This window comes from Taudactylus pleione, unplaced genomic scaffold (assembly GCF_031769625.1).
Source record: "Taudactylus pleione unplaced genomic scaffold, aTauple2 ptg000019l, whole genome shotgun sequence".
Lineage (NCBI taxonomy): Eukaryota > Metazoa > Chordata > Amphibia > Anura > Myobatrachidae > Taudactylus > Taudactylus pleione.
The window spans coordinates 1,416,520-1,437,842 of NW_028284421.1; the positions used below are offsets into that span (position 1 = coordinate 1,416,520).

At 42.3% G+C, this 21,323-nt stretch overlaps 1 protein-coding gene across 1 annotated transcript in view; it reads left to right on the forward strand.

The window, feature by feature from the left end:
- Positions 1 to 21,323, forward strand: part of UNC13C (unc-13 homolog C) — a 718,105-nt gene that overhangs the window by 536,005 nt on the left and 160,777 nt on the right. Inside the window, exon 23 of the mRNA XM_088444832.1 lies at positions 1,846 to 1,923. Within this exon, the coding sequence (XP_088300958.1) occupies positions 1,846 to 1,923 (78 nt within the window). The remainder of the gene's footprint in view (positions 1 to 1,845; positions 1,924 to 21,323) is intronic.

The following is a 21,323-nucleotide window of genomic DNA, read 5'->3' on the forward strand; positions in this document are numbered from 1 at the left end:
AGTAGCTCAGCTTAGAGATTGTACAGTATACTCTAACATGTAACTGTAAATCCCCACTTTTACGTATTCTTGAGTCAGCAAAGTGATTATATAGTGCAGTAGGCTGATAATGTACTTTTGCCTTATGAACATCAATGAGCTTCACATATTAAGTGAATCTTGATGAGATAAATTGTACATTTTTACAGCTTCAGTGGTTTCTTAATTGTAAAACACGCTGTCATGTATTAAGGGCAAATCATAATTTACATTGCTTGACATAATGTTGTCAGGGGATAATCTACTAAAGGTTAAATTGTACAAATAGAGATAAAAAAAATCATAATTTTATTTAGTGATTTACAGGTTTTTAGACTACTGGATCTATTAAAGGGGAATCGACCCATAATCAGCACTTTCTCAACAAGAACAAGGAAAGCTATGAAAGTAATAAACTATATCATGGAAGAGAATTTGCCCATTGATATGAATGGGAAAAGCTTACAGATTTTTAAACATGACAGCAACTTTTTATTAAAAAACGGAAAGAAAGCATGAAATGTTCTACTTCATAGATCGTAGGATTAGGATAAAGAATTCCCTTATTTTGGTTGCATAGCAGTTTTGGCCAACTTACAACAGACTTGAAATTAACCCTTTAATGGTTGCTCTCCAAAGTATTTAAATATTATTTACACGTATTGCATTATTACCATTATTATTTATTTATTTTACTATTGTGCTTTACAAATTAAATTTACTGATTATTTCTGTTTGAAATATACCTCCTATATGAGTAGTAATATTTTGTGTAAGTTCTATAAATGTAGTAGTATAATCAGACTTTGTACACATCAGCTATTTGCAAGGACCACTCACACACTTTAGTAAGAAAACATAATGTGCACAAGTATCTTTGGCCCTGATTCAGAGCCGGTGCTATTTGCGCTCGCTCGTCCAGAAAATAGGGGTGGCTATTCAAATGAACCGTTCGCTGTTTGCGGTCTGTTCACGCCTCTAGGTCTGAACGAGCGAACAAAACTTGCGGTCGTTTTTTGGGAAACTACGCCCCCTGGCCGCTCGCATCCGACGTCATGTCCGCTATTTATTAGATTAATAGAGTACATCGAACAGGGTATGAACTGCTCGCTATTCTTGTGGTTGGTTTTTGCTACCACAATTTTGCGAGCAGTTCTGGCTAAAAAAAAACCAGTGACGTGGTCAATGACGCTGCTGTTTTAAATATGCACACCCATAAAACGCCCGTTTTGACCTTTAAGCACGCCTGCGTTCGGATCTCCACTCCCCGTTTTCAAGCACCTTCCCCTGTTACCACCCACATACGCCTCATCCTGTCACTCAAATTAGCAGGCATTCGCTATTTTGCGAGCACATGAATTTCGGCCGCACTGACTGGTTCGCGCATGCGTATAACGATCCGTACGCATGCGCAGTTTGGCAAACATCGCTTGGAGTGAACGAGCTGCTGCTTACGAGTGGCTCTGAATGAGGGCCTTTATCTTACTAGGAAAGCCATCTCAATCCATTACCTGACATCAGGGCCGTAACTAGGGTAGTTCGACCTGTGGGCACAGGGCACCGCAGGGCAGGGGGCGCTGTTCGAACCTGTCAATTTCCTGTTTATTATCATTCTCACTTGTAGCTTCTTCTTTTATCTCCTGGCCTCCCCTTCCTTACCTCTTCCCTGGCCCTTCCCCATGAGGCCATGGCCTTTTTTCGGTTGGGGAGGTCAGGCAATGCTCTTTCTGGCACAGGGCACCAAAAGTGTAATTACGGCTCTGCCTGACATTAGAGAACATGTAATTGGTTGCTTGAAAATACTGATCATGTACTGTTTACTTCTAGCCCTGTATTCTAATGAATAACATCCAACAACTGAGAGTTCAGCTGGAAAAAATGTTTGAGAATATGGGAGGGAAAGAGGTAAGAATAATTATTCTTTATTACATGTTTTCCAAAAATGCATTTAGAGATCATTAGCCAAATCCTTATTTAATAATTTGCTTTCATCAAAATGATCTGCTTTTAAAATAAATGATGTTACAACTGACATAGAGGGGAGTATTACTGGATTCAAAGTTAATCAGGAAAAACTCTGCAGCAAAGCACTGGTTTATCAAAAAGAATTGCTAATGATCTGTAAAGAAAATAAATTGTATTTTATGTTGCTTGTTGTCACATGTCAATTATATCTGCTTTCTTTGTATATAACATTTTTGTATCTGTGTTGTTGGTTTTGTGTTTTGTGCTTTGTCTGTAATGTGTCATGTCTTTGTCCAATGCCTTTAACTTGCAATCGACTGAGCAGGAAAAAGAAGGAGCGATAGCTTTTTACAAGGTTTGTGAAGGCGAGCATGCATTGATATATCAAACCATATGCTACAGGCTGAAATTCTGTGCCAGCCTGATAGGCTATCGTGACTGCGCCAGCCTAAGAACTAGACGTAAAATGTGGATTCTATTGAAATTACAGTTAGAGTAATGCATTACATCTATTATTCCTATTGAACAGTTCAAAGTTAAAAAAGTACACATATGATACAGTACTTGTAATACTGTAGTTATATGTAATAGATATATGGAGGAGTGAATTATTATACAGTTACAGTAATGTATAATTCTACCCTTGTATAGTCATCCTCCCACTTAACATTCCAGAAACTTATATATATATTTGATAACTTCTATATAGCCATCTTGGCTGCAAATGTACATTGTGTTGACTTGATTCTACTAATATATGATTGGATTGAATCAAGATGAAGTATCTAGGGTCAAAAACTGGAGGATGCGTTCCAGTGAGTATGATTCACTCAAAATGACTTAGGCAGAGCCATGTCACTATATCTTTATGTGTGCTGGCCATGCATGCATAGGAGTTGTTCCCTATATAACTGGTTCAGCATTGTCAGGGGTAGATGTACTAAGCCTTGGAGAGAGATAAAGTAGCGATAGATAAAGTACCAACCAATCATCTTCTAACTGTCATTTTACAAATACCAGCCTGTAAAGTGACAGGAGATGATTGGTTGGTACTTTATCTCTCTCCATGGCTTAGTACTTCTCCCCCACAGTATGTATTGTTAATGACACATTGTGACTGAGTACTCCTTTGTGCAATGGTATGCTGACAAGTTTACTGGAACTCATTTCCAGGCTGATATCAGTGTATCAGTATGAGCTGAAGTAACACACGTTTTATCTTCAGTTATATAAAATAAAACAGCCTAATGACATGTTGCTTATGTTGGCATATTTCCACAACAGTTGAACTTCAGCTCAGCTACTGATTTTTCGATAGCTAGCTAAAATCAGATACTGTATGTATTCCCTGAGCTAATTTTCTCAGTTTGCATGATGTAAGGATACAGGGAATACCTGCTTCCTGCTTGGATTGCACTCAGTCACTTCCCTGACAGAGCACTGCGTGATGTGTTATTGTTCCGATAGCAAAGTGGCTAATGACTTTTATTCAGCATTTGCAGACAGATTTAGAAAATGCGTTGGGTACAATGAGCACAGGTTATTCAACCAGCAATGGTCTGTGGTAAGTGCGAGAAGTGCTCCATACATGCTAGAAATGCTCATTTGTGGACTACGGAAAATAAAAGTTGAGGCCACAGCTATCAGCTCGTTATTAAAGCTTTTCTCTCTGAGTTTTTTATACACAAATACTCCTTTACAATGTCCTGTTTGTGCCGCAAAGCCTGATTTTTCTAAAACTGCCTGCTTTTCCCTTCCTATATATTAATAAAACGGCTATTTATTAATATATGCACAAAAAGCACCATACGCTGTCTTTTTGTTTACAATATGTTTAACTTTTAAAACTTTACAGATGGCATGAAAAACTTAAATCTATGACACATGAAATATAAGCACTATCACACCGCAGCATAAAGTCAGATGGGTGAAGATGTACTTGACAGGAATCATATTACTTTATATACTGTGTGAATGGATAGCAGCATTTGCCTGCTTTTTGTAAAATTGCTCACTTGAGTCTATGTGGGAACTTGGCGTATAAAAAGCATCTCATCTCATTGCTGGGAGATAGGTCAGTCCCTGTCATGCCGTGTTGTGCTTTCAGTCTCGGATGGAAAATAATTGCAGGGAGCGCTCCTGGTCTGTCTTTTCAGACAAGTGATATCTAGATATGAATGCTACAGAGCAACAAATCGTGTTCTTACAGTATATAAGAATCCATTTTTGTCAACTTCAAAGAGAGATTGTACACAGAACATCAAGTAAAATTGTGGCAAACCTGATGTACAGTAGATGAGCTGTGTCTGCAATTTTGCCATCCTTTGAAAAATATAGCTTACCTACTGGTGAACAGTGTTCCTCAACTCTGATCTAAAATACCATTTGGTGAAGCGCAATACATGTTGAACATAGTTTCCATCTTTTAAAATGGCTTCTGTCATAATCAAATATTTTATGTTCAATAAGATTTGAAAGCTGCATGTATATATTGTTTGTTATTTATAGCACAAATATTAACTTGTTTAGTTACATAGATGTCCACTATAATTTGTCAATATAATTTCCTTCTGTACCTGTATGAATATGAATGAAAAAGCGGTTTGGTGGGCGACCAAATCAGCAGGGGGGTCTCAGTGCCTATATTATATAAGGGCTCCTTTGCCTGCGGAGAGGTTGCAGGGGATCTTTAAACGTACACATTGAGAGAGTGTATTTGCTCAGTCATTGGGAGACAGCTCTACAAGACTAACACATACTGTATTTGGATTTATCAGGAGTTACAAATATAGCATAGAGCAGTGATTCCCAACCTCGGTCCTCAAGGTACACTAACAGTACTGGTTTTAGTGATATCCATGCTTAAGCACAGATGGTTAAATAAAAAAAACTGAGGTACTAATTAAGTCACCTGTGCTCAACTATGGCTAACCTTAAAACCCGGACTGTTAGTGTGCCTTGAGGACTGTGGTTGGGAACCCCTGGCATAGAGAGATCATAGAGATGCGGCTTGATACGATAAGTAATCAAGGCACAAGTCACATGACCCTGTTTGTACACAATAATTTAATCAATTGTTATATATACACAACAGAGAATAGTGTCTGGACAGTGATATTAATAAATGTTGCAAGCAGAAAAAGAGGGCCCCTCCCCCTATATATTAATAAATGTGAAAGTGATATTATATCAAGATTTTAAAGTTTAGTTTTTAACCAATTACATGATATAGCACTGTTAAATACCCACTACACTGCATGCAACCTATATGGGCACTTATATTTTGCCAACAAACTGGTGTTACTTACACCAAGGAATTGAGTGAGTGAGGAGTACATTAAGATAAGCAATTTTATAATTGAATTTCTAAATAAGCAAATATGATTAATCTGCCCAAAACTTGAGTTTACTAAATACTGTCCTGTTTTGCACTGTCCTTTTGCCCTTTTGTCCTTGTCTGCAGGTGATTATTAGCTGGCTTTGGATAAAAAGGAATAGCAGCAGTATCTATTTGACTGATCTTTATTTGACATTTCTAAGCTTTTGTACCTAAATTGCTTTGAGTGTCCATTTATACGTATATACACTTATTTCACATTATTGGCTGCTTTGGCATAGAACTACAGAAAAACTCAAAACATGCCACGTGGCAAAGACTGCAGATGATTGGTGGCCTTGAATCATACCTAGAGATATTTGTACAATTTAAACTAGTTCAAAAATCTATCAAGCTGGCTTTGTTCTTCAATAGAAAATTTCAACTCGCCAAGTTACAATAAAATATTTAATTTAAGCTTAAATGGGTACATTATACAGTTTACATATAAACAGCGAACATTACGGAGTTTGAATTTGCCATTCACATGGAAAACATAATATACAATGTAGCCCTTTCAGTTTGAACAAGCTCAAACATGTTTAATCACTTGCTTAAATTTTGCTTTATTTGTTTCAGTCTAATGCTGGATACACACTGACAGATACATTGGCCGATCAATTGATCAGCCAATCTGCTGCACGTCGGCCAGTGTGTACCAGCGATATGTCGGTGAACGTCGTAGTTCACCGACATATCGCATTGGCTGTGCTGCACAGCCTATGGAAGATATGTCTGCAGACATATCTGTCTATCGGCAGGTGTGTACGGGGTGGTCTGCCAACCGCCCGTGCGCACGCAGCGGCAGCAGCGAGGAGGTGGCGGGACACGCCCCGACCCACCCACCGGCCGTCCGGTCCCGTCCCCCAGCCAGTGGGACTCCAGGGCACAAGCAGATGATGGCCGTTCAGTGTGTATGAACGACCATCATCTGCAGATATATCTGTGAGGTGTGTACCCACCTTAAGATTCAAGACCGTATTGTCAATTATAAAACTTTAGGGCCAGGTGAAGAACCTCTGTTAAACACTTCCAAGCATCTCTCATGACAACTAATCCTTTGCTTGCCCAGGCCACTCCTCCCCATTTTTAGCTGTAGCTTACAATGGCATTTGCACCAATTTGTTTTTCGTAGTGAAGTCAGAAGGATTTGTCCCTGCCCATCGCAAATGCCACCAAAAACCACTGCAATATGTAAAGCTTATTATAATAAATAGGCCCCGACAGTGAACTTCTCACTCTCCATCTGTAATGCTTGTACGTGCAGTAAAAATGCATGTCTAGCATGTAAGTGCTGTCCAGTAGCAAGCATAGTGCAGAATGTTGGATTACCCTGACTGTACCCTATATTTCAGCACAAAAGATTGTGCTCTTCTTTGATGTGTTAAAGTTAGTAATGTCATTTATGGGAGTCTAATAGAATCAATTTTTTCCTGCTACTTAAAATGTGATTTAAAAGTATATTTTCCTATTTTCAGATTCAATCAATGTGTTTGAAGCTTAGAAAGGAACAGATGGTAGATTTGAACTAATACACAAAACAGGTCATTTCCATTTTGGCAGTATAGATTTCTCCAGTCGTTTCCAAGAACACGTTTCTATTTTGCTGTACTTTTTCAGCATGGTTACATACACATCAATAAGTACAAATATTAATTATTGCCTGGCAGCAGATGAAGGGCAGCGGGAACAAACGTATTCATTGTTATCATTCATTTAGCCAGTCGCACAAGTTTAGGCCTTTTACAGTATTTTGACCGAACTAATGTAAATTATTCCAATAAAATCACCCAATATCACACCCAAAAGTGAAATACAGATACACACACTGACTAACAAAGCCAAAGGAAAAATGACTTGCTAGTTGCTATGAATCCATTTTACCCTTGGGCAAAGGAACCCAGAAGTATCAATAATAGCCCATTACTCTCAGCTGAGTGAATGCTGGAGCAGAGGCATTGTCATTCCTGCACGGTAGGGATAAGGTGATAAACCATTTCTTCCTGTAATAGTCCAGTGATTAAAGCATGAAAGCTTGTTTCAGAAGCTCTGCATCCTTGATCATTTCGACAGGTATATAACAATGAATCTTGGCACCAGGCAATACTTCTGAAATGCTGTGTTTATGCTATACCGAATCTAAGCAGTCACGTTTACTATGGTGGGAATGACTACATTTACCAAGGTGGGAATGAAGAGTGTTTACAGAGCTGTGTTTTAGGATAATAAGGGAAACATGTAAACTATTAAGGGGGTGATGCTAAAGTTACATTAGGCTGCATTTGTTGCTGCCCCTACATTCCTACAAGAGAAGTTTAAATGCACATTAGGACCATTGAGTCTGAAATCTATATATACCCTCTTAATTCATTTAGACCTTTACTTTCTATCTACTCTAATTTGCCAGCATGGGAGAAATTCATCTCTTATGAACGTTGTGCTATAAAAGAAGAGAAATCACATATTACTGCGCGGCGACATCTCTGCGCTTGTAACAAAACTAGTGGCACATAATGTGAATGAATGGTGATGTGTTATTCAGTTGTAATAAACATAACGTTGGTCCCACTCCTGTTGCTAGGTGCCCAACAGCGTTTACTGCTGATCTCTACCTGAGCCTTTTATGAATGCCATGATATTGTGTCTTCCTATTAAGTGAATGGTGGAGTTCCTAGATTATGAATTAGAGCAGTGTATAGTGTAAAAATGATGCCCAAGGTCATGATGCATAACAGCCAACATAATAAAATGGTTGGATGTGCTCATGTTACCACCACCCATATATAGCGACATTTTAGATACACAGTTGTTAAAATGGATCTCAAATCCATCCCTGATGCATTATTAAAAGCTGTAGCAGCACTTGACCCATGTCTATAAATGACCCTCCTTTAAATTATCAGCCAGAGCAATCATATACTAAAGCTAATTACTGTTATTAGCTACTGTAATGTATTTTTGGTAATAAAGCTTAGCAGAAATGTATGTATAAAAAAGGGTTGTATAGAACATAAACATTATGTATATACAAACAGACTACAAATATTCCCACTAAGGTGTCAAGTAATGCTGACAATAATTGCTTTTGTCATTGTAGTAATTCCTGTGTATAGCTGCATATGAAACCATTCACATTAAATTTCTTAGATGCAAGAAACATTGTTAATGTGAGGTGAGAAAAACATCCAGACAGCTTTACTGCCTGTATGGTTTTAAACAAACCCCAATGAGAACAGTGAGATCTTGGCAATGCAGTACTGTATGTTGCATGCAAAAATCTTGGAGAAAATAGTTATTTAATTCTAATATCTGAGCTGCTTTGTAAAATATCCTGGATTGTTAATTACGGGCCAAGCTTTTCTTTTTAATACTGTATTTTGTTGTAAAATAAGTTGTTTGCATGAAAACCAGAAATAACTAGGGGTGTGCACCGGCCACTTTTCGTGTTTTGGTTTTGGATCTGGATCTTTCTTCATGTTTTGGATCTGGATTGGTTTTGCCAAAACCACCCTTCCGTGTTTTGGGTTCTGGGTTTTGTGTTTTGGATCTGTATCTTTTGAAAAAAAGCATAAAAACAGCTAAAATCACAGAATTTGTAGGTTTTTCTGCTCCTATTCTATTATTAACCTCAATAACCTTAATTTCCACTCATTTCCAGTCTATTCTGAACACCTCACACCTCACAATAGTGTTTTTATGTCCAAAAGGTTGCACCGAGGTAGCTGGATGACTATGCTAAGCGACACGAGTGGGCGGCACAAACACGTGACCCATCTAGGCGTGATACTGCAGTGGCAGACAGGATGGCAGTTTGAAAAACTAGGCCCCAAACTGTACATAATGCAAAGAAAAAAAAGAGGTGCAAGATGGAATTGTCCTTGGGCCCTCCCACCCACCCTTATGTTGTATAAACAGGACATGCACACTTTAACAAACCAATCATTTCAGCGCCAGGGTCTGCCACACAACTGTGGCTGAAATGATTGGTTCGTTTGGGCCCCCACAAAACAAGCTGGCAATTAATCTGTCCCTGCACAAACTGGCTCTACGGAGGCAAGATGTCATCCTCATCCTCCTCATCCACCGATTCCTCACCCTCTTCAGTGTGTACATCCTCATCCTCACAGAGTATTAACTCGTCCCCACTTGAATCCACCACCACAGGTCCCTCTGTACGTTCTGGAGGCTGGTCTCCCTGGAAGAGCTGATAATTCATTTTGATGAACATCATCTTCTCCACATTCTGTGGAAGCAACCTCCTACGCCTTTCGCTGACAAGGTTCCCGGCTGCACTAAACACTCTTTCGGAGTACACACTGGAGGGGGGGGCAACTCAGGTAAAATAGAGCCAGTTTGTACAGGGGCCTCCAAATTGCCTCTTTTTCCTGCCAGTACAGGTATGGACTGTCTGACATGCCTACTTGGATGCTGTCACCGATGTAATCCTCCACCATTCTGTCAATGGTGACAGTATCATATGCAGTGACAGTAGACATGTCAGAAATTGTTGCCAGGTCCTTCAGTCCGGACCAGATGTCCAAACTTGGTCCTGCCTTCCCTGCATCAACCCCAGTGGGTTGCTTAGGATACCTAAGTTTTTTCCTGGCAGCCCCAGTTGCGGGAGAAAATGAAGAAGGAGCTGTTGACGTGTCACGTTCCGCTTCAGCTGACAGTGTGTTCACCAGCAGGTCTTTGTACCTCTGCAGGCTTGTGTCGGCCGGAAAGAGAGACACCACATAGGCTTTAAACCTAGGATCGAGCACGGTGGCCAAAATGTAGTGGTCTGATTTCAACAGATTGACCACCCTGGAATCCTGGCAAAGCGAATGAAGGGCTTCATCCACAAGTCCAACATGCCGAGCGGAATCGCTCCATCTTAGCTCCTCCTTCACTTTCTCCAGCTGCTTCTGCAAAAGCCTGATGAGGGGAATGACCTGACTCAAGCTGGCAGTGTCTGAACTGACTTCACGTGTGGCAAGTTCGAAGGGCTGGAGAACCTTGCACAACACGGAAAGAATTCTCCACTGCGCTTGAGTCAGGTGCATACCCCCTCCTTTGCCTATGTCATAGGTGGATGTATAGGCATGAATGGCCTTTTGCTGCTCCTCCATCCTCTGAAGCATATAGAGGGTTGAGTTCCACCGCGTCACAACCTCTTGCTTCAGGTGATGGCGGGGCAGGTTCAAGAGTGTTTGCTGGCGCTCCAGTCTTCAGCACGCAGTCGCTGAATGGCGAAAGTGGCCAGAAATTTTTCGGGCCACCCAAAGCGTCTCCTGCACGCCCCTGTCGCTTTTCAGAAAATTCTGCACCACCAAGTTTATTGTGTGAGCAAAACATGGGACGTGCTGGAATTTGCCCAGATGTAATGCCCGCACAATATTGGTGGCGTTGTCAGATATCACAAATCCCCAGGAGAGTCTAAGTGGGGTAAGCCACTGGGCGATGATTTCCCTCAGTTTCTCTAAGAGGTTGTCGGCGGTGTGCCTCTTACTGAAACCGGTGATACACAGCGTAGCCTGCCTTGGAACGAGCTGGCGTTTCTGAGATGCTGCGACTGGTGACGCTGCTGCTGTTGCTGCGTAAGGTGATACATCTACCCAGTGGGCTGTCACAGTCATATAGTCCTTAGTCTGCCCTGTTCCACTTGTCCACATGTCCGTGGCTAAGTGGACATTGGGTACAACGGCATTTTTCAGGACACTGAGGACACTTTTTCTGACGTTTCTGTACAGTCTCGGTATCGCCTGCCTAGTGAAGTGGAATCTAGACGGGATTTGGAACCGGGGACACACTACCTCCATCAATTGTCTAAATCCCACTGCACTAATGGCGGATACCGGACGCACGTCTAACACCAACATAGCAGTCAAGGCCTCAGTTATACGTTTTGCTTCAGGATGACTGCTGTCGTACTTCATCCTCCTCGCTGTTGGAGGGTCAATTGTTTAGTAAAAGTAGTGGTGTTCCTACTTCCTCTCTGGGATGATGAACGACTCCCAGCAGCAGCAACAGCAGCAGCGGCAGCAGTAGGCGTAGCAATGCAGGATCCTCCGGAGGAATCCGGGATAGGAGAGTCAGTCATGCCAGTGACATGGCCTGCAGGACTACTTCCGATCCTGACTAAGGAGGAAATTGACGAGGAGGGAGTTGACGGTGTGGTTTGCAGGCGCTTGGATACAACAGGACAACGGGATTTAGGTGTCCCAGGACTGCTTACGGTCTTAGACAAAGTTTCTGAACTTGACAGTAACTTATTATGAATGCGCTGCAGGGGCCGTATAAGGGAGGATGTTCCTAGGTGGTTAACGTCCCTACCCCTACTTATTCCACCTTTACATAAGGTGCATATGGCAAGACAGTTGTTGTCCGGATTTGGATAGAAATATTGCCAGACCAAGGAGGTGGAATGTTTGGTCTTCTGCCCAGGCATGACCGTGATGGGCTTTTTCATCCCACGGACAACAACTATCTCCCCCGGAGCCTGATTTAAACAAACCACATCACCATCAGAATCCTCCTCGCCAACTTCCTCCTCAGCGCCAGCTACACCAGTATCCTCATCCTGTTGTACTTCAACAGTGACATCTTCAATTTGCATATCAGCAAGTGGACTGTGGGTGCTCCTTTCAGCACTTGCAGGGGGCGTGCAAATGGTGGAAAGAGCCACCTCTTCCCGTCCAGTGCTGGGAAGGTCAGGCATCGCAACCACCACCACACTTGGACTCTCCTTGGGGATTTGTGATATCTTCTTAGAAAGCACAGTTCTTCGCTGTGCTTTTGCCAGCTTAACTCTTTTGATTTTTTTAGTGGGAGGAGGGCTTCCATCATCATGTGAAGCTGAACCACTAGTCATGAACATACTAGGGATCGACCTTAGCCGTTCCTTGCCACTCCGTGTCGTAAATGGCATATTGGCAAGTTTACGTTTCTCTTCAGCTGATTTAAATGTTTTTTTCAAGGTCATTTTCCTGAACTTTGTCATTTGGGATTGTATGTGCCCTCTATTATGACATTGGGCATCGGCCTTGGCAAACGACGTTGATGGCATGTTATCGTCTATGTCATGACTAGTGGCAGCAGCTTCAGCACTAGGAGGAAGTGGTTCTTGATCTTTCTCTTTTATTTTTATCGGAGAAAGTTTGGTCCTCCATTTATGTTATATCGATTTGATATATACGTGCGGCTAAACACAGAAAATATTTTTTTATTTTTGCTGTAGTGCACTTTGTGGGTTACACCAGCCTTTAAGAAATGAGCCAGCCGGCTCTTTACTTATGGGACACAGGCGCACGCTTGGCGCTGCTCCTTTGTTGATGCACGTGCGGCTCCTGCGCACACAATTCACAAACACAGAAAATATTTTTTTTTTTGGTTTGGACTGGAGTGTACTTTGGGGGTTACAGCACCCTTTAACGGTCAAGCCAGCCGGCCCTTTACTTATGACACAGGCGCACGCTTGGCACTACTTTGTTGATGCACGTGCGGCTACTGCGCACACAATTCACAAACACAGAAAAAATATTTTGTTATTTGGTTTGGAGTGTACTTGGGGGTTACAGCACCCTTTAACGGTCAAGCCAGCCGGCCCTTTCCTTATGACACAGGCGCACGCTTGGCACTACTTTGTTGATGCACGTGCGGCTACTGCGCACACAATTCACAAACACAGAAAATAATTTTTTTTTTGGTTTGGAGTGTACTTTGGGGGTTACAGCACCCTTTAACGGTCAAGCCAGCCGGCCCTTTACTTATGACACAGGTGCACGCTTGGCACTACTTTGTTGATGCACGTGCGGCTACTGCGCACACAATTCACAAACACACAAAAAATATAATTTTTTTAGCACTTGGGGGGAGCACCCCTGATGGGCAGAGCACCCCCTGGACAACACTACAGCACCCCTTTAGGACTGGGACACTGCACAGGACTTTGGAGTGGACACAGCCCCTATGGAGAACTGACTGCACAACACAGTCCAGCCAGCCCCTATGGACTTTGAAGTAGTGGACACAGCCCCTATTAACAACAGTAGCACAGCACAACACAGCCAGCCCCTATGGACTTTGAAGTAGTGGACAACAGCAGCGCAGCACAGCACAGCACAGCACAACACTACTCTGCACTACACTACACTACACTACACAGCCCAGCCAGCCCTAACTCCCACCCTCCCTCTTCACTGTCCACAGCCGAGTGAGAAAATGGCGCCGACGCGGGTACCTTATATAGGATCCAAAACCCGCGAGACTCGGAAGGCGGGATGATGACGTTTTGCCTCGATTTCAGATCCGAGTCAGGCGGGAAAAGTCGAGCCTGACTCGGATCTGCCTCGGATCGGGGGGGCTCGGGGGTGTTCGGATTTCAGAAGTCCGAACCCGCTCACCCCTAGAAATAACCCATTGTATGTGTTCTTACCTTACTTCTGGCTGACACTGTTTTGGCTGGGAAAGGTACAATGAGCCCATTTCATGCAAATGCCTAGTGTCAGAAAAACACATTCACTTATACTCTTATGTTATTACAAATTCCCAGGTGTTGAATGATAAATTCATCTTTTGGAAATGTTATAGTTATTTTCTCTGAATAAAATTAAAACAGTTGAAAATTTGGCACATTTGACAGCTTACTGTTCTAAATAGTATAAAAAAAATGATATACTATTTCTGACATGGCTATATACTTTTCTACATAGTAGCTGCCTATTTATGTGTTTAGATTGAAGTATTCTGGCTGGCACCACTAAGGTGATCACCAATGATATGTATAATTGCCTAACCCTGCTGCCTTTGAGAGATGGAACCTCCCAATTAGTTCCTGTGGCTACTTGCCAAAAATCTGGGTTTCTCTCCAGAGTGTGGGGCCGTTGATTTAACCTATAAGTACCACTGTAGTAAGTGATAACAATTTAATCTGGAATCTGCAAGCCCTAGTAAGATTGTGGGCTCTAATCCAGGACAAAACTGGAATCTAGTTATACTGTATATAAATACGGATTATTTCTCTTATTCTCTAATAGTGAGCTGTAAGAGAAAATAAAGTTTGTCGAATATGTGTTGACTCAATAATAGTTTTTTTTTTAAAAACAGGATCCAGTGAGAATGTCGACACCAGTATTTCAGCATGTTCTGAATGTCGACAGTGTTGGCATGGGCATAATGTCGACAAGAAAAATATTAACATTTACATGTGTCAACATGGTTAAAATTTTGACATGTTCATAATTTAATATCTTCATTTAACATGTCAACACTCGAATGTCAACAATACATTTTTGTGTTATTTCTAGGGGTAGATTTAGTGTTAGGCTAAGAAATGCAAAAATATGTATTAAATGTCGTCATTATGAACATTTTGTAATTTTATCCATGTCGATATTTGTGAATGTCAACATATTGTTTGTCAATCTAATGTCCATGTCGACATTCTGAATACTTCTCATAACACAACCTTTTTAAACAATACAATATTGTTACATATTAACTGGGGTGTTAATCTCTTCATGCCCAGAAACAATAATAATATAATAAAGAAAATGTAAACTCTACTAAGTAGGTTACATATTAGCTAGGGTGTTATCGTTCTCATGTCCAGTCTGTATAAATATAACAGGATTAGGGAACAGCGACAGTCTCAGAGGAATGTCACTAATGTGGCCTGGAAACCAGCACCATTCTCCCTGTTGGGCGACCACCACACATAAAGCTCAGTACGTCTCACGGAAAATACGATTTTTTTTTTCCATTTATTCAAATATAATTGTGAGGCTTTCTATAATAATACATGCATATTTTTCAGTGAGACGTACTGAGCTTTGTATTTCAGTAGCTGAGGATATTGCATTTCCTGCCCATCTGGTACCTGCACTATGCACATCTCCATGTCGCTACAAGGTTAGTACATATCAATGACACTCAACTCAATATACCTCAGGATTTGAATTTTACCATTATTTGCCAACCATTACAATAACATCTTTGTAATGGCCACAACTAAGTAAACAGATCTTGTCTCATAGGGTTGGGTACGGGATGCCGACACTCGGGATCCTGACGCCGCAATCCAGACAGGGTTAGGGTCAGGGATACCGACACATGATTCCTAACCCTCCCCCTCTCCCAACCCCTAACCCTAACCCTCCCTCCCCGGTGACTAAACCTAACCTCCCTCTTAGTGCCTAAACCTAACCTCCCCACACCCTAAACCTAGCCCTCTCCCCTTAGTGCATAACCCTAACCATCTCCCTAGTGCCTGACTTTAACCTTTAACCCTCCCCCTAACACAAGTACTTACTGTCGGGATGCCGGTGCCGGGATACTGATAGGTCTCTGTATTCCGGCGCCAGCTGTCATGCTCCTGCCCTTAAAAACCACCTTCTTACCTCTCTGGTGTCTGTCCAGACTAGCACAGAGGTCCGCTCATGCTGCAACATTGCTCCCGGCTAATGCTAAGGTCTCAGAATGAAATCAGCAATAAGATTTGAAAAACTACATGGTGGTAGATAATTCAGAGATCTCAGTTGCATATATTTGCAAAGATATGGCTAAGCCTCCGGGCCGCGTCACGGCGTCTCTGATACCGGAGGTCCCTATCACTTATATTTTTCTTAGCTTTTTAATTACACCTTCACTTATTAACACATAGTTTTTCCTTTAATCCTATACTAACACTTTAGTCTCTCACTGGTGTGCTTCGCTGGGGTGGCTGGCTATCGCCGGCTTTTTTGGGGTTCTGCACCCCAGATTCTGACCAAGTGATAGGGACCTCCGGTATCAGAGACGCCGTGACGCGGCCCGGAGGCTTAGCCATATCTTTGCAAATATATGCAACTGAGATCTCTGAATTATCTACCACCATGTAGTTTTTCAAATCTTATTGCTGATTTCATTCAGTGTGCTGGGGGAATACTTTTTGTTGTTTCTTGTATAGACTAACCCCTCCCTTACATGCACCTGAGTGATATTACTGAAGTGATTGAGCAGCTTCCAACTTGTATTTCTGTATTGAGAGGCATAGATGGGACCAGCGTTAGGAGGGCGTGCTGGTTCTTGTAGTGCCATTAGGAGGACTTAGGGGTGACTCCAAGGTAAGCTAGCTCTCAATTCAGGTATATTTGTATGTGCCATTATCATGTGGCCTTATATTGGGCATATATTACCCAAATTGGATATAGTTATCAGTTTTGGGGATGAGTTTGGGGTGCGGTGCCCCTTGGGGTTGGTGTGGCTGGGCTGCTCTGATGAGGCACACATTAACACTTTATTTAGCACTTCTACACTTCCCAATATATTTTGTGTATATATATATATATATTTTTCTTAGCTTTTTAATTACACCTTCACTTATTAACACATAGTTTTTCCTTTAATCCTATACTAACACTTTAGTCTCTCACTAGTGTGCTTCGCTTGGGTGGCTGGCTATCACCGGCTTTTTTGGGGTTCTGCACGCCAGATTCTGACCAAGTGATAGGGACCTCCGGTATCAGAGACGCTGTGACGCGGCCCGGAGGCTTAGCCATATCTTTGCAAATATATGCAACTGAGATCTCTGAATTATCTACCACCATGTAGTTTTTCAAATCTTATTGCTGATTTCATTCTGAGTGCTGGGGGAATACTTTTTGTTGTTTCTTGTATAGACTAACCCCTCCCTTACATGCACCTGAGTGATATTACTGAAGTGATTGAGCAGCTTCCAACTTGTACTAATGCTAAGGTCTGCCTGTGCTGCTCCTGCCATGTCCGCTCAGTGTCCGGTCACTAAGCATGGAGATGGGTCTCCGCAGCTCCTTGCTCACAGCGAGTGTCCCCAGCATGATGGCACACAAGCTGCACACCAGTGTTCCCTCCTAAACCACAGAATGGGCGCAGCCATGTTGGACTCTCTCTTCCTCCACTCGAAACGCTGTTCCCAGGCCAGCTGATCGCAGCATCCAATCCCTGGTGATCCTCCCCTATAAATTCCATTTCCTGACTGGTCTCTTTTGCCAGTACAATGTCGTGTCTGCTGAAGTTACAGCTCTGTGCTGAGCTCCCAGGTACTCTGTATCTGAAGGGTCCCAGGGCTTGATTCAATACAGAAAACAACTGTGAATGCAACAGCGATTACGCATGCAGTTCATCTGCGATAGTATGCTAATCCATTGCGATCGCAATGCCGCCGCTGCACTACATAAGGACACCCACTTTATCTTACATACATCTGTAATGTTTAGCAGGACTGCAAAAACATCGGTACAATCGAGTACCATCACAGCCTCACACGCACTAGCACAAGCCCTGACCTTACCCAGAAATTGCTAACTTCCACGCACGCTATCAGGCCTCAGGCTGCGTAAGGCATCTTAGTGGATAATTTATGCACGCCCCTGCAACTGTGTTCAAATGCACTGGCACGCCTGCATTTGTCCGACCACTCCCCCATTACCACCCACAAATGACACTTCCTGTCAATCACTCTGCAATAGGTCTGCGTAGCCACTGCGAACGCAGTCCCGATCGCAATGGCTAGTTTGCGCATGCACACTGCGATGAATATGCATGCGTAGTATGCGACTATCTGCTGCCTGCGTGCATATTAGCAACTGCGTTCCTTGCTGAATCAGGCTCCCAGTCCATTATTTTCCAGCTCCAAGTCTGGTTATCGAGTCTCCTATTCCATCTAACATTCCAGTCTGGTTTTACCACAGAGACTTGTTAACATTAACTTATATCGGTTCCAGCCGATACCTCCAACCATCGGTCCCATCTGACACCTCCATCATCAGTTCCAAACTGACCCACTACTGCAATTCATAATCATTGGTCCCAAACCGATCCAGTACTGCAATTCATCATTATTGGTTCCAAACCGACCCAGTACTGAAATTCATCATCATCAGTCCTATACCGTCCCAGTACTGCGATTCATCATCATTGGTCCTAAACCGATGCAATACTGCAATTCATCATCATCGGTCCCAACCCGATCCAGTACTGCAATTCATCAACATCTGTCTCAAACCGATCAAGTTCTTCAATTCATCAACATCGGTCTCAAGCCAATCCATCTCTTAATCCAGCATTATCGGTCCTAATCCGATTCTGCCCGTCAATTCAGTATTATATATCCAGTTCCCATTCCAACCTGCTGTTCAATAAAGACATTTACTTTACTGTCCTCGTCTTAGGGCCAATCATCCTCTACAGTTCATATTACTTACTCCTCACGTCATACATGAGGAAGTCCTGGTTCAAGCCACCCAGTTTTATCCACACCTCGCATCTCCTCTTCAGCGTCACACGCCTGTTCCGACCAACTCCTAACCTCAGACGTGACACTGGCATCCCGAATTTCGTTATTTTGTCCGGATCCCGTCTCATATAGGCTCATTCCTTATGCAGCTATTTACATTGTTTTCTACAGAGTTCTTAATTTAAGCTTTAACATTTCTTGTATATACAATTTCCGGCTTTATTTTTGTAGAAAATGTGGGAACTTTGAAAATAATACCTTGGTTAAAGTTTTCACAAATACTGTATAATTATTCCTATATATAATTCTAGAGGAGACTGCATTGTCACTTCCAGAATATAAATTTAGACTGGTCTTTCATGTTTTGCCCAGGCTTTTATTCTCTCTATGTACTGTATGGCTTTTGTCAATAACGAAGATATTTAACCTTGAATTAGAGGCCTAATAAGTACTTAAAATCGCTGTGGGAGTTGGTGCTTGAGAGTCGTGTACATTTTCAAGCAAAAAGAGCCAGCACATTGTTTGGACATCGTCTGTATTAATAATGAAAAAGTGGAAACTTAATGACAATTCCCAACCTCTATTTATAACCGTAATTGTGTGGGAGATTTTTCTAACAGTGTAAAGTAAATTTTTCCAGCAAAATAAAAAGTTCACTTCCTATTGCAACATTGCATAATCAATAAAGGTATGTGGTGGTGAATTGTCATTATGTTTCAACTATATTATAAAGACCATAGGTAAGCTTTCTAAAGACCTAGAGATTACAATCCTTTGGGATCAATTCAATTAGGTGCAAGTATGCAAAAGCCAGTTGTTGTTTTTTTCATGAAACTCGCATCCAGGGTGTGAATGAGCAAACATGGTAGATTCAGTTAGAAATGCCAATTTGCTGGACTTGCAGAAGTGCATGAAAAAGTGGGAAAATCATCCTGGACCCCAAAAAAGTGGCAACTGACACAACCATATAAAAGGCTGTTAGTGGCCATAAGGGAAGTACTGGAGATTCTTAAAATATGTCAAATGTCTGATGTTTGAATTTTTTTTTAATTGTTTGAAAAATTAAGCAAGTGTTTTTCATCAAGTAAAACTCTTTCTAGAGTACCTGTCCCACATGATTTACACCTCCACATTCCTGTCCCACATGATTTACACCTCCACACACCTGTCCCACACCATTTACACCTCCACATAGCTGTCCCACACCATTTACACCTCCACATAGCTGTCCCACATCATTTACACCTCCACATACCTGTCCCACATCATTTACACCTCCACATACCTGTCCCACATCATTTACACCTCCACATTCCGGTCCCACATGATTTACACCTCCACACACCTGTCCCACACCATTTACACCTCCACATAGCTGTCCCACACCATTTACACCTCCACAAAGCTGTCCCACATCATTTACACCTCCACATACCTGTCCCACATCATTTACACTTCCACATACCTGTCCCACATCATTTACACCTCCACATACCTGTCCCACATCAATTACACCTCCACATACCTGTCCTACATCATTTACACCTCCACATACCTGTCCTACATCATTTACACCTCCACATACCTGTCCTACATCATTTACACCTCCACATACCTGTCCAACATCATTCACACCTCCGCATGCCTGTCCCACATCATTTACACCTTCAAGTACCTGTCCCACATCATTTACACCTCCACATACCTGTCCCACATCATTTTCACCTTCAAGTACCTCTCCCACATTATTTACACCTCCACATTCCTGTCCCACATGATTTACACCTCCACACACCTGTCCCACACCATTTACACCTCCACATAGCTGTCCCACACCATTTACACCTCCACATAGCTGTCCCACATCATTTACACCTCCACATACCTGTCCCACATCATTTACACCTCCACATACCTGTCCCACATCATTTACACCTCCACATACCTGTCCCACATCATTTACACCTCCACATACCTGTCCCACATCATTTACACCTCCACATACCTGTCCCACATCATTTACACCTCCACATTCCTGTCCCACATGATTTACACCTCCACACACCTGTCCCACACCATTTACACCTCCACATAGCTGTCCCACACCATTTACACCTCCACATAGCTGTCCCACATCATTTACACCTCCACATACCTGTCCCACATCATTTACACTTCCACATACCTGTCCCACACCATTTACACCTCCACATACCTGTCCCACATCAATTACACCTCCACATACCTGTCCTACATCATTTACACCTCCACATACCTGTCCTACATCATTTACACCTCCACCTACCTGTCCTACATCATTTACACCTCCACATACCTGTCCAACATCATTCACACCTCTGCATGCCTGTCCCACATCATTTACACCTTCAAGTACCTGTCCCACATCATTTACACCTCCACATACCTGTCCCACATCATTTTCACCTTCAAGTACCTGTCCCACATGATTTACACCTCCACATTCCTGTCCCACATGATTTACACCTCCACACACCTGTCCCACACCATTTACACCTCCACATAGCTGTCCCACATCATTTACACCTCCACATACCTGTCCCACATCATTTACACCTCCACATACCTGTCCCACATCATTTACACCTCCACATTCCTGTCCCACATGATTTACACCTCCACACACCTGTCCCACACCATTTACACCTCCACATAGCTGTCCCACACCATTTACACCTCCACATAGCTGTC